Source organism: Coturnix japonica, chromosome 15, assembly GCF_054131305.1.
Source record: "Coturnix japonica strain WE chromosome 15, WE-NBRP24, whole genome shotgun sequence".
NCBI classification, from domain to species: domain Eukaryota; kingdom Metazoa; phylum Chordata; class Aves; order Galliformes; family Phasianidae; genus Coturnix; species Coturnix japonica.
The window spans coordinates 1,139,468-1,162,448 of record NC_140677.1 but is presented as its reverse complement, the minus strand read 5'-3'; the positions used below and the strand labels follow the sequence as shown (position 1 = coordinate 1,162,448).

Below are 22,981 nucleotides of genomic sequence, written 5' to 3'. Positions count from 1 at the left end.
GTTTGAGGTCATTTCTCTGTTCCGTCAGTTTGCATTCCCCTGTGCACCCAGCCCTACTTCAAGCAGACTGGAAGCTGCAGCTCCATCACATGGCCTCAGGCAGCTGAGGCTTTGAAAAGCTGTGTTTGTTTGTTCAAAGTACACTCAGTCCATTGCCCAGTGCCTAGGTGCCAGTTTATGGTACAGTTTCCTTCATATGTTTTCTCCACATGTCCAAGCCCCAGTTCAGGCCGCTGGCACTCCACCATTGTAGGGCAGGCTCTGCCATGGCCATGCTGGATGCTTTCTCTTGCCATGCTCCGTTGCTTCTCCACACACCCTTGCAGTGTGGGGAGATGCAGAGCCCGACATCTCAGGTTTTCCTAGTGAGCAACAAATGCTAGCACCTCTCTGGTCCAATAGAGACCTATGCTGAGAGCATTCATATTCTCAGACTGGGGATTGTAGGTATTTGCTCTAACACACTGTCAGGTCAGAATCTAAAGAACCTTAAGTTGCTTTTCAAGGAGAACAGTTCCCCCCCCCACACACACCCCTTTTCTTAACATATGAATTAGCACTGTGTGTCCTGGATAACTGCAAAGATCACGGCAGCTGGTCCAGGTGGCAGTGTTCTGTAAGGCTGCTTTATTGCGCAGGGATATTTATGAGGGTCATAATATTTTTAGTTTCCTGGTCCATTTGCCCATTTATGTATTTACTTATACACACATCAGCTTACTGTTCATTTTTATAATCGATACCTTTCACTCGATATTCTTGCTTATTCCTCCATAAAGTAGAAATGGAATCGACTTGAAGTCAATTGACCTAAGTTTATTTTCTATCCTAGAATATGTTAATAATTTAAGAAAAAATATGAAATAGCTTTGCCTCGTGTTCATTTAGCAGCTATTAGATGAAGCAAGATTGTACCTGTGGCCAGTCAATCTGGTCCCTGTGGTCAGAAGCTGTGCTGGCTCCTCAAGGTGTTTCAGGGAGGTTCAGGTTGCACCCCAGTCCTTTCTGGGGCTCTGGCGTCTCAAAGGCTGAAAGCAGGAGTTGGTGATCTGGGGAACTACAAGTGTCAGGTTGCTTGAAAAGCATAATTTCATGACCATAGTTTCTCAAATGCCAACCACTGCATGAGGGTGCAAAGCAGCCGGTGCTGGCAGCGTGAGGCTGCTCCTGGGGGGGGATTGTGTGTGTCCTGAGATATTGGTGATGCTTGGAATTTCAGAGTATCAAGTGCTGTTTTTTCCCCTTGCATTGAATAATTCAGTCGTTAAAGTGAGTAAAATTAAAGATTTCTCGACCAGTAGCATCTGGAGTATAAGAAGGATAGCAAAATCTGTTTCATTTGAACTGTAATCTCTGGTCATGTATAAAATGAATAAAATGCAGTAAGAGCGAAGAAATGTGATTTCTACCAGCAGCCGAAGCCTGGCGCTGGATCCCCTGAAACACCAGGATTGTGTGTCAGTCACTTTAGTAGCATAGCAGTGAGGAATGAAATGAAGTCCTTCTCCGATGATGTAATCTTCAGAGAAAATGATATGACAAATCATTTCTAACTTAAAAAAAGCTGAGTGCTCAGTCACTGGGGGGAGGGAAAAGCTATTGTTTTAATAATAGAAATGGGGGATATATGTTACTTTGTCTCTTTTGTGACGCTTACTGTATTGCTGAATGTCAAGCAGGGGACACTAGACAGTTGTGAGCATTGGTGATGGGTTCCTGAGTTGTGTCTGCCTGTGCTTGAGAGCCGCCCAACTGGGCTGCGGCTGTTGGCTGTTGTTGCCTGCAGGCCGTGCAAGCCAAGCGGTTTGTTCCCTTGCTGGGTTCCAGAAGCAGAGCATGAGGATACAGATCTTTGTCTTATCTTGGTGCTGGATGCACACAGAGGACCCTGCCTCACTGTTTTGCACTAAGTTTGCTTTGCTGGCACATCCTTCTGTGCCAAATCCCTGCTTCAAAGAGATGACAACATTCAAAACTGTCATGAGGTCAGAGGGTGCTGTGGTTCCAGGGAGTCACAAATTCAAAACCACTTTAATCTTCTGTTGACTTGGGGCCATCGCTGCTTGTTTCTTGGCTTAATAACTCCTAAGTGATTCTGAGCAGTTACAGGCATCTTCCTTGTGTCTGTAAGTGACATGGGAGTAAAACCGATTCCTTTCTCCAGCGATGTCCAATCCCTGCAGTATGTAGTGTGCAAACTGTTTGATTTGTGGGATTGTCTTTGATGCTGCTTCATTTTCTCTCTTAGCCATGTGATGCCCTTTGAAAGCAGCAACATCCCTTTCCTTCATTGCTCAGTCCAATTATCTGAATAATTTAATTTCCCTCTAGATAAGCTCCTAGAGTTTCTCTCAAAGGATGGAGACAAAATTCCTCCTCCATCTGCATCATAACGCTCAGAGCAAGTGCCTTAGCATTTAGTATTTGGAATTATCATTCAAGTTACAGATGTAAGCCATAAATATTTTTTTCTGATGTATGCAAATTTCTTGCATAAGGAAATTCCTTTTATAAGGGAACAAGCTGTATAAAATAATTGACACAGATAGCTGAAACATATTGCAAATATATATATTTACTTTATCTTTACTCTGCCTGTTTGCCCATGAAATGCAAGTTGAAAAGCTAGACGTGTTGGGTGCTCTGATTTAGGACATGAAAATTTGAGTTGGCTTTGGCAGTGTGATGTTAAAAGGAGCAGTTTTATAATGCAAGCAGGAGGAAAGGGAACTTAGTGCTTCTGGAACATGCATTCCAATGCTGTCTGCCTTGTGTTTGGCCTTTGCATGAGGAAATCCATCAGAATATAACAGTTTTCCCTTTGTTATGCAAAACTACAATGGATTTTAATCTAGCCCAGAAGAAGAGCAGCTCTGGGGGGTAACCTGTTATGGCTGATGAGCTCTTTCTAGAGTGAGATATGGTTGTTACTAGCATGTGGAAAAGTAATTTGAGGAGCTGCTTTCCAAACTTCAATCTTCCTCCTTTTCGTGCCTCGTAAGGGATTGTGATGCTATGCTGTGAATCCTTTGCTGTTACTGTGGAATTCTGTTGTACAATTACACTGAAATACAACTGCAAGGTTAACCAACAGCTTTCTCTGACCTGCGATAAGTAACGTTGAGACATTTGGGAAGAGCAGTCGGGCACTGACACAGGCATTGCTATGGGCTGCCCAGTGAGTGGTGGGGTCACTGTCCGTGGAGGTGTTCCAGAGCTGTGGGCACATAGCACTGAGGCACATGGTCAGTGGGCATGGAGGGGTGAGTTTGACTTAGGTTAGGGATCCTGGAGGTCTTTTCCAGCCTAGATGACCCTCTGAAGGACACTAACTTAACAACCTCACTGTGTTCACTGCTGAAAGTCACCCAGCCTCAGGTCTGCTGTAACCAGGAGTGCGTGCTTCCCATCAAAAGCAGAGCTTCTCTCCAAGCTGCAGAACAGACATAGTTGTTAGCTTGAAAATCAATTTGAAAAGAAAAATATATGCTTACCTCATCACCCTTTAATTCTGCTTCAGTCCATTTAATGCCTGTTGAATTGTCTTAGCCACAAGTGTGTTGCATACTTATGTACAGTGTATATAAGCGTTGGGGATGCAGAAGTTAAGGGGCACAGAGTGCCAGAGCCCCACCAGCTATTGAGCAGCCTGCAGAAGGGCGTTTCAGGTTGGTTCTGTAAAATCAAAGACCTGTTCCAGCTGAGCCCCCAGTGCTGCCAGCCTGCAGAACACAGAGTGGGTAAAGGGAAATCTTCTGACACTAAAATCCCATCATTTTCTCCAGTGTCACCTTTCACATAATTACCGAGCAGAGAATTTATAATTAAATGGTGTGACTGATTCTGTGACATTCGCATAGACGTTTCACAAAGGCTATTTGCGTGCCTTGCTATTTTGTACTGTAATAACTGCAATCAGCATAACTACTATGATTTGTTTATCAAACGTCCCTTGTGTAGCATCCGTTGTCATGTGTAGAAGTTGGTGAGCGCTGCAATTTACATAGCGTTTCTGTGTCACACTGCTGAGGTGCTGAAGCTCCGCTGATGCTCACATTGGAGAAGGGCTCCTCTGTGTGTGAATGGGTGCAGCTGTTGGCCACTCTTTCCAACGCCACCTAAGGTCTTTCCTGCTTTCATAAGGATTAGTTTTCCTCTAATGGTCAACAGCGTTGTAATCAGTTGGGTTCATGAAGTCATGAAATTCTGCAGAACAAAGGAAGAGTTGTATCTTCATAACAGGGAGATCAAAAAGGGTGGTTGCTGAGCGACAGAAGTGATGGGTTGAAAAGTGATGGGACAAGAGTGTGTTCAATGAGCAGCCACCCATTATTCTGGATGGTGAGCTTTCAGCAGGCTGTGGCTCTGCTGCTGGCCATGCTGCGGTGCCCAGCCAGTGCGTGCCATTGAGCCCAGGAAGCTTATAGCACTGCATGGCTCGGTGTCACAGCCCCTGGTGTTGTCATACATACATAGCATTGGGCTGTGCATATGTCCCACTGACAAAATAATCAAAGGCAATATAGTACGATGAGCTGCTGTCATGGTGTGGATTATACTAATAGTCTTAGGAGCAGGAGGCTGCAGTGGAGGGCGCATGGTATAGTCCCCTTCTCATCTGACAGATCCCCCCTGCAATGGTCAATCCTCCCTGCATCCATGACAGATATTTACCACTTCTGTTGAAAAAGCGATCCTCCTGGAAAGTCACCAGGGGCTGTCAGAACCTGCTGTCCACGAGGCTTTGTTGCTATTGTGGCTTTTATTTCTTTCCCCTCAAAATGATGTTAGCTTGAAAGAAGGGCAAACCACTTGCCCTAAGCGCTGCTAAAACCTTCTAATCTAGGAAAAGAGATTGGGTGGGATTTTTTTCAGGCTGCTCTATTCTCTAAAGGGCACTGCTAAATGACAACTTCAGCAGATTATGGTACTCAAAGGGATGGGGGTGGAGGCAGGTCCTGCAAATCACCAGAAGACAGCACAGCCTGGTGTCTGCAGCTGAGCTGGTGTGTGCCCATGTCTCCCTTTCCCTGGGACACTCATCCATCAGTCCCACCAGGGAGCTGGAGCTGCCAATGGTGATCTCCTGCACCAACACAGTTTTAGGGGTGCTCTGCCGCCTGTGTTTCTCTACAGTGACATCTTCCCTGGGTCCTGACCGCTGGGTAAGGTGCAAACAGCCATAGCTCATTGGGAGGGAGGGGGTATGGTTCCTTCTATGCAAAGAACAAAACTTCCAGTGAGTAAAAGGTATTTCATGGTTGTTTAATTTGCCTTTAAAACACCTTGCTATCTTTGGTGCACAAAGGAGCATTAGGCACTGAAATGTCTGAGAATGTTTGTATTCAACTCTGTTTGCTTTCCGTATGCAGTGGGAGCTGGTCTTCGTTTTGATTTAAGAAATGTTTCTCATCCTTACATCTGTGTAATGTAATATAAGGGATGAGCTGAAATCTTCAGATGACCTGGAAGAGTCTTCTGGGAGATTTATAAACGGTCTACTTTATATATAAGAATGTTTGTTTTAATTCCCATATAAAAGTGAGATAAATTGGTTTGTGATAACACAAGCCCGAAAATATCTGAAGTCACCCATTTATTTCCATATTGCAAAATAACAGCATTCAGTGCCTAATTACAAAGCTGAGTTAGATAAAAGGAGCTCTTGCTCCTGATTAGACTATGAATGCAAAGAACTAGCCTACAAAAAGTACTGCAAACTGCTAAAAAGCCTTTTCCAAGGAATGCTGCAATCAGTTCAGTGATCGTGGCCCAGCAGTGCAAACCTGGCACTGCATTAGTGCAGACTGACAGGCCTGGTCCATGTGTTGCTTTGCTTTGAGATCCATTCTCACTCACACAAAATTGTCTGCCGATATTTTTTGTGCTATAAAAACTGCTGGTTCTGAGGTGCGTGTTTTCAAGACCAATCTAATTTTCTCTCAAGGTTTTTAGGGCAATTTTCATCGTTTGCATGAATAGAGCAAGAATCTGCAAAATACCGAAATCTAAAATTCAAATGGGAATCCTTTATGTAAAATAAATGATAAGAGCTAGGTGTCTCTGCATGTGAATGATATCCTTAGGGTTTCGTTCTCTCCAGCGCAGGGCTTCAAAGTCTGATGCATTTGTAGCTGTAACAGCAGAGTGTTTAACATCAGGTTAAAATCCATCAAAAATGAGAGCCTGCCTGGGAGGGATGTGAGTGAGTGGCACCCAGGTGGCTTTGTCCCCATAGTGCAGCAAATGTGGCTTCCAGCCTCAGTGGAATTGGGCCCGCAGACCAAAAGAACCACTTTAGGAAGCTTTAGCTCAGCCCTAGTTCTCATTCACTTCAAGTTAGAACCTCCCTTGCTAAATCTGCTTCTTAATTTCTTAATTTCATCTCCAGTTTGGAAGTCAGGTTTCACTAGCCAGCTATTAAAGGTACGTATGAGTTATCAGACCTGTGTTGTTGGTTAAATCTCATTCTTTGTATTTTAAATCACCAATTTGCATTCATCTAAAATGCTTTCAGAGAATTTATCAGAAGAAGTGAAATAAGAAATGAAATAGTTTCATGTAAACTGCATTTTTATGTTTGACTGGTAAAAGCCACAAAGCAGAGATATAATACATAAAACTAAGGTTCTGCATAATAAGCGTATCTCTTAGTTTCCCTTATCTTTGTAAAGCTCCCATTTGTCATGAGAAGCATTATGTGTCACTCATCCTGCCTTGTTCTACAAAAGCTCTTTTCTCGCTCTCCTTTTATCTCCCATCGGTGATTCTCAGGCAGGAACCTTTGCTGGCACGCTGCTGCAGAGGACCCCACTGCTGAGATAACTGCCTACCTGTCTGACCTTCCACCCCATAACAGCATGAGGAAATGCTGCTCAGCACCTGCATGCACCTCACTAAAAGCACTCCTGGCATGCATGGTGTACGATGACAATAATGTAAAGATGGTAGTAAATATCCAAAAGGTTATTTACAGGAAAAATTCACCTGTATGGAAGCATTCAGTCTGCTGGGAGCCACTGAGACAATCTCCACCAAGGAGCAGTCTCCAAGAGATGCTGCCTTAATTGTGGTCAGCCCTTAAATGAGGTCTAGAGGAGGTGGAGTCAAGCTCCATCCCTTCTGGGTGCACAGCTAAATGACTCTGCTGGGTGGGAGCACCAGGGAAGTTATACTGGGAGCCCAGATGTGGAGCAGCCCATGGGAAATGGCTGAGGGATGCTGCAGTCACACTGCTGAGCTCCAGCACCCACAGGGGCATGGCTGCAGCCACAGCTGAGCAGCACTTCCCAGGGAGCTGGGCACAGAGGGGACCTTTTCTCTCAGTGCTTGGAATTCTGTTCCCAAGAGGAGATATTGGCATCACATCTCAAAGCAAATAACTGCTCCAAGATGCAGACAGTGGCAAACATAACAAATACTTTTCTTGCTGAGGATCCATTTGAAACCTTCTTGGCATATAATGCTTTTCAAAGTAGCTCCTACTCAGCTGCATGTCTCCTTCTTTCTGAAGGCTCCACCGCTGTCACACCAGCATGTGTGTACAGCTGGCTGCTGCTCCTCCCTCTGTGCTGACACAACGCTGGGTTGCATTGCTGGCAAGTTTGTCAAAGCTCCTGCAGGGAGCAATTGGCTGAGGGGCCAAAGGAGAAATAGCAGTTGAGTGGATTAAGTTGGTAATCCAACACAGAGGTGGTGTTTCTGCCTGCAGAACGCTGTGTGTTAGACTGCAGCGCTCAGCCGGTAACACTTTTTGTCCTCCAGTGGTCCAAATTCCTTCTTTCTTTGTAAGGGAAGTGAGGCTGCAGAACAACACTGTGTTTTTCACCGTGTGGCTGCATAGTGGAATTTGGCCCAGCACCGCTTCATAGGGTGGGTTGGGATTTGTCCTAACAGCCTTGGCAGAATTCTGGTCACATCAGTGTCATTCCCTTCTGATAATGGGTACAGAGGAGTTGAGAAGGCACTTCAGTCTTTGCTTCTGTGTGTTGGTATAGAGAGACGTCATGCACAACACATTTCTTGTGTTTTCTGTAGGCACTTTATAGCTTCTAGTGGTTGTCTTAATCAATGTGAAGGCAGCTGTTATGGAAACATAACAGCAAGTCCAGAGACATTCATGTTTTTCTAAATGTGGGACTTTGGAAGTATCTGAGCAGGGTCAGCATTTTCCTGTGCTGTTGTATTTACTCGTGGAGCTCCTCCAGCAGAAATACAAACTGATTAGTGCTGAATAGCAGGAGAAGGGAAAATGGTGTTTTGAAGGAATTGCCCACAATCTCTATTAATTTGCGCGTGTGAATGGATGTACCATATATTTACCCTTAGAGCGAGATCTGCAGGGAGTTTGCTTCTTTCAGCTCCTTTGCACCTGCATTGTGCTGTCTCTGTGCCTTTTAACTCGGAAATATCCTCTTAAGTCACAGTAATTGTCATAGTTCACTCATCAAGTGTGTCCTCTAAAAGGTAATTAAAAACAGAAGAAGAAAGACTTCTTTGCCCTCTGTGTTTGCAGAGTGCACTTGGCAATCCTTGTGTTCCTTTGAATACTCATCTCATGGGAGCAGCTGATCTCCAGCTTGCACATACAGAAGCTTTTCATAATAAGCATTGCTGAGCAATGGGAGCACACAAATCACAATGTATTGTCTGCACAGTTATTTCAATGAACTGTACAGAATTAAAGCATATTAAAAATAATGAAAAACCCTTTTTTTCTTTTTTTATAAGGTAAGTTTTTACTAACCCATATTATTATAGATTTAATGTTCTTCTTTTATAACTTAGAGTAGATGAAAGTTTCAGTTTATACCAGTTTTATTGAAATCCACATCTGTTCTTCAGTCTGTAAGTGGAAGGAAGCTGTGCTGTGAGTGTGCGAGAAGGACTGTGTTGGTGCAGGCACTGAAGGCCTGTGGTAGCTGCTAGGTGCTGCACATCACAGCGGTGTGCAGCACAGTTCTTGGCTCCCACATATGTGGTTAAAATGCACGTTAAAAAATCATTTAAAAAGAGAAGTTATTTGGGTGGTTAACAAGGTCAGCATGCCGTGTTACAGCTGCAGAGCACCCATGTTCACATGCTGTGAAGCCCAGTGGATCAGAGCAGCCCTGCTGGGGTCATGGTTGCTGTAGCCCATGTTCTGCTGTAAGCACTGCACCTGCTGCCCCGTCTGATCTGTAATAGTGCCTCATGTGTTCTGTCTCCTAGCTCTACATACAAACTACCACACTTACAATATCCATGAACCTAAGTGCTTCAGTGGCCCTGGGGATGCTTTACATGCCGAAAGTGTACATCATCATCTTCCACCCCGAGCTCAACGTGCAGAAGAGGAAGCGCAGCTTCAAGGCCGTGGTGACGGCCGCCACCATGTCGTCCCGGCTCTCACACAAGCCCAGCGACAGGCCCAACGGTGAGGCCAAGACAGAGCTCTGTGAGAACGTGGACCCCAACAGTAAGTACTCAGCTCTCCTTCGTGCTATGTGTGTGTTAGAGACATAAAGATTGATGATGGCTCAGCCTTGGTTTGTATTAATTTCTCTCTTCCCTCACTCTTTGAGTCCTGCCAGTTGGTAGCCACAGGGGAACCTCCTCCTTCCCCTCCTCTGTGCCAGCACCCTCTGGTGCAGCAGCACCTCCAGCCTGTGCCGCACCAAACCCTCCAGCCCTGTAGGGCGAGGGGAGGACAGGCACTGAGCTCACCAGGAACCCCATTAGCCTGAGATACAATTACATTTCCTGCAAATTTTCTTTGCTAAAATCTCACCATCCTTGAAGGCTCCCACGTACGGGCTTGATCCGGTCCTGTAAAACTGAGTGCAGATTTTGTCACTGATTTAACAGGAAAACAGATCCAAAAGATGCGCCCAATTTCCTCAATGTGTGTAGTATGATATTCTGTAGCACAAAATTACATACTGAGGCCATCATATATTCAATTTCCATTTGAATCTGGAGCGAGCTGAGGAAGGAGACAGCTGCACAACTTTGTTGCATAGTGGGAAGGTTTGGGCATGTCTTTAAGAAAAACAGATCTGAATGTGGAGGAATGCCCTCTCCCTGCCCATGATCCGTTTATCCATTTGCTGCTGCAATTTCTGCCACTTCTTGTCTATTAAACTGCTGTATGGATATCTGCCTCAAAGCAGAAACTGCTGTTAAAGCAAAGTGGGAGCAGCCTGCAAATTACCAACACAGCACTTTTCCTCCCTGTATTCACTCCTGAATGTGTTGTTTCTGCAGTGCCAGGTGAGTTTATGCTCACCTGGTGGATGGATTGCCCCTGCCCTGCACCCGGCCCATGGCAGGGGTTGGAACTGTGTGATCTTTAAGGTTCCTTCCAAACCAGTCCATTCTAAGTGGGGAAAAAAAGGATCTGCCTTCAGAAACTGTGAACTGTCACAGTTCTGGCAGAATCAAAAGACAGCGAGGAAATGTTTCTAACAAATGAAGGACCGTATCATGCCTCCTCTGCACAGAACCTTCACTGCTCAAGGAAATAAATCTACTTCTATGTTAGGGTATTAGCCACTGTGGGAGCAGCAGAACACTCTGCTACGCTGCATGGCTGTCAAAGGCTGCCAGTAAGCAGCCCTGCCCTTCCATCCCTAATTCTCCTGCTATGATGCTGGGGTTGAGCCCTCCTGCATGTGGGGCAGCTCCTGTGGATGCTGGATGAGGAGAGGGGGAAAGGAGGAGGGAAGGTGAGGAAGGAAACAGGCCTTGAAAGCCAGCAGGAAAGGGAAGGGGAGTTGGGTTTGCTGAACTGCATTGCACTGGATGCTGTTCTGATCAAATGAGTTGGGGTGAGTTTCTCCTCCAGAAAAAAAAAAAAAAGAGGAAAAAAGAAAAAAAATCTAAAAATTTGCACTTAAAGACATAAAAGAAGAGAAAAGCAAACAGGTTCTAATGCTGAAATATTCAGTGTGGTAACAAAAGTGTTGCCCTGTGGGACTGCAGTTTGGGGGTTTCACACTCTTGGTTTCCCTTTCTGGTCTCATTCTCCTGAGCTGCATTTATTTGCTGCTTCCAGGCTTTTGAGGATTCTTTCCTCTCCACCTCAAAGAACAGTCACATTCTTCCCTGGAAGGAGATATTTTTATTAACCAGGGCTCAATTAAAACCCCATAATTCCTATTAAAACTCTTTTTTTCACCCATGGACTGTGTGCTACAATGTGCATTTAAGAGGCAGTAAGAGCAGTAAGGGGTGGATTCCCCCCCTGCATGAGTTTCTGCCCTAAGAATCCCACCTTCAGGCCTGGTTTATTGGCACTGCTGGGGAGTCTGTGCACAGTCTGCTGGGAGAGATGCAATCCCAGCTTTGAAGCTGAAGTAGATGATGGGAAAGTGCTTTCTGTGGTTTCATTAGCTTATATGTAGGACTCACAAGAGTCCACATTTGCTTGTAAAAGCTTGCCAGTCAGAAGGTGCTCAGTCATTAACTTAAATGGTTTTCTGCAGATAATGGGCTTTTTAGTTTGTAACGTTTGCAGAGAACATTATCTGTTTAATCTTTTAGTTAATTCCACAGATGCATATATCAACCTATGTATGTTCATATTATATGGTGTACCTACCACTATTATGTCATCCCTCGCATATGTTTTAATATATACTACCAGAAAATCAAATGAAATACACTGCTGCTGTATTTGAAGTAGCAGGGTACATTTTCCACCCCCATAGACCACTGCTGCATCTGATGGGAGCTTTGCATGTGTTCAGTGGGATGTCAATCAGGCCCCTAATCAGACGACATTCTGCATGTACATCTATGGAGTAGTTCATTGAATACCTGAAATGAGTCTTTTTTGCTCTTTTGGAGTTGGCTTTGAGCCCCACTGCAAGCTGAGCTGGGGAATGGGGACATGGCCTGGGGGGGGCAGGGTCCCTCTTCTTAGGAAGTGGGCTAAAACTGGGATTGCAGAGCCAGTATAAAAGAAGAAACCACAGTAATGTGGCTGGAAAGCCACTGGAAATTGAGCAACCCCATGCCCTGCCCTGTTGGAAGAGCAAGGACACATTATGTTGCAGTTTTTGCTTCAGGATGTCTCAGAAGTGAGAAACTTCACAGGCTGAGCCCCCGAGCCCTCGCCTGGGAGGGCTTCCATGCTAAATGGGATATATTAAGGCCCCGCTTTTCAATCGGAAACTTTGTCACTCCCTTAGTCATTCCAGTTTTCCATCTGCCACGTGCACGCTTTTACTCATTCAACAGCTTTTTTTCTGCTAATACATGTTTGTATTTGAAACGTTGCACAGCAAAGATGAGCAGAATCTGGGGGCACAGCAGCTCTGTCTGCTCAATGAGTGCATTCTATGTTGCTGTGCCCTTGGTGGATATCTGTGCTGGGGCAGGCGCTTCTCATCAACCCTGAAGCTGAGCTGGTAGTGCTGCTCCTGCTGGGCTCTGTTTGTTTCTGCTGCAACAGAGGTGTCAGACTCTGAGAAAACATTTGAACCTCCAACCCATACTTAACTTATAATGAGATTTACATGTAATTATTCCTTCTCCTTAGCAACTTGCCTTAATTCATGGCTTTTCCAAACACAGCAACAGGGAAATGAGCATCTCAGTTTGATAATGAGGAGGTTGTGCTTTACATGGGCTGGACCAGCAGACTTTCCTGCTTACCAGCTATGAGAGTGACTGTGGACAAGTTCATCCTCATCTTTTGCTCTTCTGTGCTATGCTGATGAAGCTCAGAGGCCAAGAGATGTGTTGCACCCCACTAGTAAGTGCAGGGAACCGGAGGTGTGCAGCATCTCTGTGGTAAGGCTGAGGACACTCATATGGCAAAGAGCAGCTGGGAAGAAAGGGCAGCATGCAGGAGGAGATGTGAGGAGTTATGCTGAGATCTGGTGAGAAGCAGCAAAGGATTGTGTCCCGATGTGCCAGTCATGAAGGCTAAGGTCTGAATGGTTAGAAGGATCCAATTTTCAGTAGCAGTGTAAGCCTGTGGGCTTTCGAGTTAGCCAGTGCTTTGAGGGCTCAAAGCCTACTCAAGCATCTTCAAAATGGTTTTATTTTTGTTCCTTTCTCCTCTCCTTAGCAATAAGTAGAAACTATTTGGCAGTTGATTCAATTTCCAGGAGTGAAGTGCAATCTCTGCCTGTTTTTCTAGAAACATTTCCATTTTAGAATATTGCTTTCCTGCTTGCTGCCACCTCCTTACTCTGACCAGCGCAATGATAAGAGCAGGGCACGTCAGTCCTCGTTTTCCTCCATGTGTTGAGAATGGGCACTGACTTTGTCATCAGTAAAGTGTGAATAGTAGATGTGGGTTGCAAACATCTCTGCAGATGTACAAACACTGCTATGCAAATGCTGCCATGCTGTGCTCTGCTCTGCTCATGTATCCATCCCTGCTGATTGTTAACATCACTGACATGACATTGCCTACTCCATTCTCTAACGGGGAAAAACTAAAATGCTTGTCAATGATGCTGAGGAAACCAAGAGTGAGCTCAGAGATGTGGAAGGACTGGGAAATGTGAAATGGAAACCAGAGTTTGTTCAGGGGAGAGGAAAAAACTCAACCAGATCTTCTCTGCTGTCAGCAGCTGCTCCCATGCTCAGAGGTACTTGAACTCCTGTAAACTGGTTCCTTTGTTCCCAGCCCAGAACTAATTTGGTGTATCGGTGTGTCTCAGCTGTCCATTATTACTGCTCTCATCTGAGCTCTTCGGTCATACTAATATCATGGCTCCAATGACAGGGAAAAATTTGAAGAGTTTATTGTGAACAGATGCATTATACATACCAATGTATTTACTTTTCCTGTAGACTGCATACCACCAGTAAGAAAGAGTGTTCAAAAGTCTGTTACTTGGTACACTCTTCCACCTACTGTATAGCTTTTGCCTGCTTTCCAAAAAGGTAAGGAAAAAATCTAGCTTATTATTACTGTATTCTCAAGTAATTCTTGTCTCACATGAATAAATGAGGAATGTGCATTAGTGCAGCTATGTCAGAACAAAAGTCTGCCTTAAAAATTGTTCACTCATCTGCTGCCAAAAGCACCCACATGAAGGGTGTGCTGCAGGAAGGGAAGAGCAGAGGTGGGCAGTGCTCACCCAGTGCTGCAGGAGGACAGGAGCCTGCTGGGCCCTGCAGCCCCTCATGAGTTGTGGATCTCAGGAAACCCTCTGGAGGTGTTTGCTCCCTTTTCATATTGTTTCAAATACCTCTAAGCCATCAAAATTCAGTCAGGCAATCAGACCTAGCAACTAACAGAATGCTTTTGGAGTTGCCTGGCAGTGTGGAAATAGCAGATGCAGAAGTGTGAGTGTTCTTTTTTATGTTATAAATTGCCCCCAAATAAGTTTGCAAACTATTGTTTTCCTTTCATTGTGGGTGACTGCTTCTGAATAACCGCAAGTGAACAATTTTTGAGGGCTGGCTTTTTCTAAGTGTTATGACTGCCTGCGTGGTCATCTCTTGAGCTGATGTTGTCTTTGTGACTCCATGAACCAGAAGCTGCTGTTTTTCTAGTGAAATCTGGGGAATGAGAAGCTAACAGCCATTAACAATTGTTTTTCGTATCTGCAGTTTTGTGTGCTCATCCAGCTTTGCCTGCTCTTTTGAGGCTTTGGCCAGGTCTGAAAGGCACTGCCCTGGTTACTGTGGTGCTGTGCAGTCAGGGCTAGATGAAATTGCTGTGTACACAGCTTTCAAAATCTTGTTGAGCTTATCCCTAATAGGTAGGAACTTGTATCAGCAAAGGTAGGAATGGTGCTAGAATTGAGTCACTGAGTCACAGGGCAAAAATAAAACCTGACTCTAATAACTTTAGGTGGTGTATATTGCCACAGCTCCGGTTTCAATTCAGCTTGAGTTCTTGTGAAGTGTTCAAATTGCTTTTTATTGTGTTTGAATCATGCCTGTTATTCTAACTTGCCCAGCTCAGGCAGAAAGCCTTATTTAAGGTGTGAGCATCAGAATGACTGACTTACCGGAGGGCTGAAGTCAGGAAGGTTGGTGGTTGGTGATGGGTGGTGAGGGAAATACGACAGAGTAGTTGGAGGGGAGAAGGGGATGCTAAGAGTGCCATTGCAAATGTAATGTGAAAGAGTAAAAGGCAACTACATGGAGATGACATGGCTAAAGGAAGGAGAGCAGGAGGACTCTGGGGATACATGAGAAACTGTAAATCTTGGGAGAAATCACCTTTTTCTGTAAAACCTTAAAAAGTGCTTAAAATGTAAGGTATCAGGAGCTGATATGTTTCCAAAAATAGATTTTCTAAAGATAAATGTAGCATTACTGTATAATGCAAGGAACTAGTACCTGCAAAGGCACACACATCCACTCCCTGCAAAAGTCAATTGGCCATTCAGATTCTTTATCCAAATGCTGCACAATGCAAATTCATGAACTATGGCCACTCTGCAGCTGCTCTGCAATGGGTTCTGTTCTCTGTTCCCCTCCTGAGTGCTCTTTTTCCAGCTGGACAGGCTGCTGGAGCTCTGCTTGCTGTCTTCTGATTTGTTTTTCCAGTGACAAAACAAAACAAAGTCAAAGAACAGAGCACTACATCAAAAGCAAAGCAGTGATATCGGGAAAACATCAACTTAGTTGTAAATTGGCTTTATTTTGGTAGTAACATATTTGTATGTCAGTATGAACACGGTGCTTAAATTGCTGCTCAACTGTATCAATTTCTGCTACACGATGCATGGAAGGATGTGTTTATAATGCTTTTAAACTGTTTTCTTTGAGTGACAAATTGGACTTCTTTCCTGATTAAAATACGAGGATTGAGAGACTCCACATAATATGTGGGTCAGGAGAAACAATCATCCATTGCCCAAACGAGGTGAAGAAGCATTGAGTGCACAAGTGCAGCACAACTGCCTGCAGCCCAGCCTGGTGCTCCTGCCAGTGAGGGCTGAGAGATGCTCACATGGAGCAGATGGTCGAGCAGCCCCCAGACCATGCACCCCATTGGGCCAGCAGCAGCTCAGGACCTGGCAGCCTCATGTCCAAACTGCAGGATGCTCCAGAGCTTATCCCGCCTTAGATTGTGCAGTGTAGAGCCATTATTTTCTAGATTGAAGCATCATTTTCATTTTAAATCCCACTAGCTTCATCCCAAGAAATAGAGCTCTGTGTTTAACCTCACTTGAAGGATTTTCTGTTCAGTGTGGCTGCTAAGAAATGAGAATACGCAGTGAAAATTGATAAGTGAAAGACTTTGACAGGTCTTCACTGCATCTATTTATATTCTAGAATAACTTACTGAGAAATAAACATTTATCATAGATTTCTGCTAGCTATGATATGCTCACTTTATAAGCATGGCACAATTGCATCCAAAGAAGGAATCTTCTGTGCATTGGCTGCAGAACTCTGCCTGGAGAATGGATTCCAAATGATATGATTTCATGCTGGAGGAGCTCAGGCATCAAATGCATGAGCAAATTAACCTCCTTATTTAGCAAGTTTTTCAGGTAATGTTGTTTTCTTCACCCCCTGCTGAGAAGGATCTGTTCTTGAATAACGCAACCTTCCCCCATCTCTTTTAGTTTGGGAAAATAAGTGTCCTGAACTATTGATCTGAACCATTGAACTATTGAAACTGGATTTGGGGGGTTACAAGCTGCTTCCTCTGCAGTACCTTTGCAGTTTGGTTTTAGATACTTTTTATTGTAAAATCTGAGTGTTTTTCCTGCTGTTCTTAACTAATCCTTGAGCTGTTCTTTTCAGTTGGTTTGGACTTGATGCAGAGAACCAGGCAATAAATAGGATATGGGGAACATCTATTGCATCTCAACTGCATCACTGCAGGGTCGGGGCAGGTGTGACTCCCTGTTGGGCACTGCACTCTACCGGTTGGTCCTTCAAACCACGGCCACACTTTGCTTGCTCCCTACTAGGAGACTTGCAGCAATGGTGGCATCTGTGAAAGACTTTACAAGAGTTGACTGTTCTTATTATAACAGATCAAATTGTCATTTGCTTTAACAAAGTTTAGAATCTTTTAAATATCATTGATGTTAATTCTTATTTTTATGTATCTTTGAATAAGATATGGAGGTAATTATTTCAGAAATTACTCATGTAGTAACACATATTTTCTGAGCCCAGCTACATCCGCTGAGGTTCCCTCTTTAATGAAGAGAAAGGAGAACTTCTGTTCTAGGAACCTACCTCCTTCCTCATCCCTCACCACCCCACAATTCACATTTATACATTGTTTGCATTACAGTTTTTACCTATCTCTCAAGCTCTCAATATCCATTTGAATTAGTGTTTTCCTTCAGGTTTCATGGCAGCATCCTGCTGCCCAGCAGCCAGGCCATGCCAGGAATTATTCTCTCTCTAAACATCTTACGAGCTGTACAGGTGATTTTGCAGTTATTCTCCTCAGCAGTGCGAAGTTGGGCTCCTCTCACAATGTTTGAAGATTTGAAGGGTATCCATTGCAGTGATTAAATATTTCTTATGCCATCACCACAGTTTGTATGGCTGAGAGAAGTCTGAGTTATTTAAAGCTTTCCTTTAAGACCTCTCAGAAACAAATCTGGTGCAACTAGAGCTTGACTGAGGCTTGAAGACAGGTCTGGGGAAGCCAAGTTTTGCCTTTTTGGCTTCAAGCATTGTTGGACTTGAGTTACTTACAAGATTAATTTTACTTATTGTTATTATGTGGGCAGGAAATCTTTCTGGAGAAGCTGTGTGTGTGGCACTGAGAGCTGGAAGGTGCTGTGGGTCGCTGGGATCCAGCAGCACACAGGTGTGCTGTGATGCTGCAGAATACCTGGTCCTGGTGATGTGCTTTGATATGTCCACACTGTTGCATGCTCCCAAAGAGATTATTTTGCAGACTGTCTCACGCCTTTTGTGGCTTTTATGATACAAGATTGCAAACAAGTGAGGTGTCAGTCCGTTTCTACTGAAAAAATGATGAAACCCTTTAAGTACTTAAATAACCACCTTATAGTGAGACGTTTGCACAGTGTTTGTACATGTTGTTCTTGACTTTATTACAAATGTAGGTAGCTAGATAGGTATCTTTAAGACACAGATGAGCATTAATTCTTTCATTAGCATTAGCATTCCTCTTCTGTTCCTCTGTTTGTCCTTTTCTGTGATCTTTTCTCCCAGGAAATTTGGAAGAAGAGCAAGCAGCAGATTTTGCATGTACACTGCTATACCTCATGGCCCAATCCCACTCCCTCTTCTTGCCTGATAAACTCTTAGCAGTGCTGAGTTATCCCTTTGGCTCATTTACCAATTCTTACATCCTCTCTGGGAGATCTTTTCAAATTCCTAAGCTGTAATATTAGTGAAAAGACAAGGATATTTGGCTCCCTTGTCATCCAGACAGTTATAATGAATCCCCCTTCCTGAGGAGGGTGGATGTCACCAGGGCTGCTCTGCCTCGCTGCCTCTCTCACATGGTAGCTGCTGCACTCCCATCCTCGCATTGATGTTAATGAGGTGTCTAAAGAATGAGAAGTGGGATTATGAGATACAGCTGGACATTCTCAGCTTAATCTCTCTGAAAGCACTGAGGTTGCCCCGGACTGGGACACAGAATGTTTGAGGCCTGATTCTTTTATCCTCCACCTAAGCAATGGGAAGCATTAGGTTTGCATGTTGCAGCTTTCAGGATGGGTGCTCCTGTAAGTGTTGTTTGTGCTTTGAATACAGTATAACTTCCCAAGAGCTGCCTATTTTGTAACCTCACTGCAAAACACAACTGGATACAAAGGCCTTGAGTGCCCCATAAAGGCCAACTGACACAGAAGCTCAGGGTGGCCGCTGTGTGCAGAAGTGTGAGCAGCTTGAACAGAAGTAGCTGGAAAAGAGATTTTAGGAAGAGCATTTAATAGCCATTAAGTCAAAGATAGAAAGAGGTATCTACTGAGCTTTGTGCTCTGTTGTGGCTTCAGAGAAAGTGAGGAAGCTGAATTTGAGACTTTTCAGTTTAGAATTGTTGCAGATTTTCTTGATCTGATTTGCAGCTGTTGATTTTGGAGGCCATGTATTTGTTTTGCAGCCATTTTTTGTCTGCAGTTATTGCAGTTCATTAGTTGCACTTATCATTGTTAGTCACACACCACCAACCCATTTTGGATAACAGTCTGGGGTCAGGGCCTGGGATGCAGAGCGGGCAGTAAGGACAGACCTTGGGGATGCTGGAGATGCAGAAACCTGGAAATATTTCTAATGGACTGTGAAGTGCAGCAATGGCACTTAAATTTGCTGCTTGGTGGCCGCTCTGTGCTGTAACTCAGTTACCTGCAGCTCAGTGGTCTCGCTGAGGGATTTCTTCACTTACACACTTCATTGTGCCCAGCTCTGGCCAATGGCAGCCAGTAACACCCCCCTGGGACACACATTTTATCCTCTAGTTTGCCGAGGAAAGATGTTTTCACTCTTCTCCTTCTAAAATTCTGTGCTGAATTAAAGCAGCTGTGAAGCAGCTCTGCTTCTGTTCCTGTGAAATGGTTTGCAGCCATCAGCACCGCAGCAGCTGCCACATGCTGCGGGGAGGGAAGGACGGTGATATGAATTATTTTAAGGACATCTAACATCTGGTTTAGAAGTGAGTGACTTCCATTTGTGATGAAATCTATATGGATGATAAGGTTAGGCACAAAACCTGTATTAAATTAGTGACTTAAATTGTTTTCCCTTCCGGTATAAGGAGGAGGTCTGTTCATAACTGTCACTGAAGGAACAGGATTGAGCGGATGTGGCGGTAGAGTTCTGTCAACAGAAGTCCCCATGAGCTGAGCTGCTGTGAGAGCACTCCCTTCCTCACCCTCCCCATAGAAAGAGAGCAGAGGACAGAAGTGTGTGGAGCTGGCAGGGTGGGATGCAGGCAGTGTGAAGGGATGAGTGGGAGACAGGCTCTGCTCTGGATTTGCGTCCTTTGGGTCCTCGTGGGTCTGAGTTTGCTGCTGGAGATGTCACGAGAACTGGAAGCAGAGCTTCAGGCTCCTTACAGCCCATGTCCACCAAAACAAGGAGTCCTATCTGTGACAGGACTGTAAGTGCTGCCAAGTAGCTCAGCAGTGTTCCTTTTACCAAAGCTCTGGCTGTGGACAGGAGATTCCAAGCAGGTGCAAGGAAGCCCCGTCCATGGGACAGCTGTGCCTCCTTGCTTGGTTTGCACCAAGTCCATAGGCACTCTGTGGGGTGTGGGACAATAGCAGGACAAGGGGAAATGGTTTTAAGTTGAAAGAGAGAAGATTTAGGTTGGATGTTAGGGGGAAGTTCTTTACTAGGAGAGTGGTTAGGCCATGGAACAGGCTGCCCAGGGAGGTTGTGGATGCCCCATCCTTGGAGGTGTTCAAGGCCAGGTTGGATGGAGCCCTGGGCAACCTGATCTATGGGGTCTCTATGGGGATCTATGGGGTCTCCTGGGCAACCTGATCTAGTAAATGTGTATGTTTGGTGGCCCTGCTAGGCAGGGGGCTGGAACTACATGATCCTTTACGTCCCTTCCAACCCGGGTCATTCTGTGATTCTGTGTGTGCTGCAGCTTTCTTCTCTTGAAACAGATAATCCTTCTCATGTACGGGTCTGTCTGAATCCTTTGTAAGCAGTACTTTTACTAACGTCAGCCATGCTTTTAGTCTTTATGGTTTGTCTTCTTGTTTATATTGCAAACAATTAGTCACTTCAATTCAGTGTCAGATTTTTGTACTACTTTACACTGTAAGCCATGCGTGATGGAAGCACTTAAGCTCTGAGATTCAGTGATGCTCATATCAGTTATAAATGTTTGTGAGCACAAGTCTGACCCAGATCTTGCCAGATGAACTGAAAAGTAACCTTAAGAATCACTTTCAGTGTTCACTTTTCCTTTACATGTTTGCTGTGGCTTAACCCTGTGGGCGGCTCAGCGCCACACAGCCACTGCTGGGAGGGGCAGAGGATTAGGGGGCAAAAACAAAGTACCCATGTTTGTGATGGCCGAGGAACTGCCATCACCTGGTTTGCTTCCATAATACACAGGTATCATTATCCAAGCAGGTTCCTGCATGCAACTGTGTGTCTTTGGTGATTTTAATCAGGCCTTGATAGTTATTGTCATCCTTGGGAAGAACAAACCCATACAAAATTTCAGCACAGCACATGGAAATGGCAGTGCTGATGAACTGGAGGAGTACATGAGGAAAAAGAACGCAAGGTAGAGCTGTGACTTTGCCACTAACGCAGAACCGTGCTATAAAATGAGACAGATATTATTTTATGTTGACACAGATAGCAAACAGAATAGATTTGTGCAGAAGGGGTCTGGTTTTGTTTGTGTTTTTGGGGGCCAGTAAGAAAAACAAATAAATAGCATATGAGAAATTGGTCTTTCTCAGTGCATCTCTCACACTGCAAATATGCACCATTTTCACATCCAGCATCTCTGCAGAGCAGTAGTGTTTTTTTCTCTATGTTAGCTTCAGGGAAGGAAATGTGCATGTCTCTTTCCAGCAGCATACACTGATACATTAAAGAGGAGAGCATCCTTTTCTTCAAGAAAATAGGTGCTTTGAGTTTGGGATGAGTTCATTTGTTTTGAACTCTGACAGTAAAGGAAAAGGAGGTATGTTTTTGCTTTCCAGCTGCAGTGCATAAAACGGAAGAGAATTAGACTCATGTCTAAATACACATAAATGCCCATGAAACACAAAAGAGGAAAGGAAGGTGTTCCAGCCCTGGGATCTATGGTTCTGCTCGGTTACTGCTCTGTAACTCAGCACTGAGGTTTACCTGGGGGACATCTGGCACTGCATCAAGGGAGACGTCTGCTCTTGCAGCTCTGTGGAAAACAGGGGGAAATAGTTGCCATAGTTACACCCCTTGTCACGATGCCTATCGTGTCGGCAGAATAGAGAGCCTCGTATTAAATCTGTGCTCTTACTAATATCAGCTGTTAAACATTTCTGAGATATTTGAAATCAAGACTTTCTGCGGGGGAAAAAAAAAAAAAAAAGACATTGATTGCAGTGAAATTGCAGTGAAATGGTACTGTTGAGCCATACAGCTCAAAACAGAATTTAGTTAGACATTTGGTATTACAGAATTATACAGCATGAATAAATATTCCAGTGAACTTAGCCTCTGTGCACTTCATGAATATCCTTGATTTTTCTATTAAGCTGTTTGTTACTTGCAGCTCCCTGCCAGGTGCTTGGAGCAGGGCAAACTGAAGAAAAGGAAGGCAGGGGCACATAGTGCTTACACTGAATTCATTCAGAGCCCCCCCATGGGAGGAATGGTGCTGTGAGTGCTGTGTGTGTGTCCCCCATTGCTCTCCAGTACAGCATATCCAGATGTCCAGGCACACTAACAAACGCACACATACATTCTTTAAGTATCAGAAGTATCTATACATATTCTCCATGCCAAGAGGCCTTTGGTTGAACATTTGTGTGTTTTAAGCTGGTGTGCTGAATCCTAAAGTATTAAGAGGATATTATTTAAAATGCTGTGTTGTGTTTTAATATGTAGGGGTTGGTATATCTTCATCCACTGCATGGTTTCTTTGCCACATTCATCAGGTGGAGTGTTGTGTTTGCTGAGGAATGTGCATGATGGGCAGTTCATTGATGGGGAGATTGACTTTAGCCAAAATCCAAACTCTGCAAAACTTTTCTCATTGGGCGTCACCTTATTTTCATTTTTCTGTTAAAAAAAAAAAAGTAGTTTGCATTTCCAGATCTTGGATCAGGTTTTGACTCCATGAGCACCTGAGCTGTATGGTGGAAATAGATTGCTTTATTTAAACTTAGGGCCCTGCAAGGCTTCCCTCTGCCTGCAGAAGGACAGGTCTGCTGTGCTGAAGGGCTTTGTGGGGGATAAGGCACAGGTAGGGAGGAAGAGAACTAGGAAAGTTAGAGCAAGTAGTGGAGTCCTTTGTAATTCATTAACAGAACAAAGAGAAAACACTCCTGTACTCTGACTCAGTATGACGCTCATTATTGACTGCAGGTTTCTTTGGAAAAATTAAGTGCATGTTGTT

At 44.3% G+C, this 22,981-nt stretch overlaps 1 protein-coding gene across 9 annotated transcripts in view; it reads left to right on the top strand.

Moving 5' to 3' along the window:
- The window catches only part of GRM7 (glutamate metabotropic receptor 7), a 210,660-nt gene that overhangs the window by 175,625 nt on the left and 12,054 nt on the right, over positions 1 to 22,981 (top strand). For 6 of the 9 annotated variants that reach the window (XR_014934771.1, XR_014934772.1, XM_085516724.1 and 3 more), the window contains one exon: positions 9,211 to 9,457. Coding sequence is in view for 6 of the 9 variants with exons in the window: in XM_015875339.3 (XP_015730825.2) it covers positions 9,211 to 9,457 (247 nt within the window). In the remaining 3 variants the exon portion in view is untranslated. Of the gene's footprint in view, positions 1 to 9,210; positions 9,458 to 13,791; positions 13,885 to 22,981 lie in introns of those variants that run through there. The other 3 variants (XR_014934770.1, XM_032447244.2, XM_015875338.3) reach the window with 1 other exon arrangement.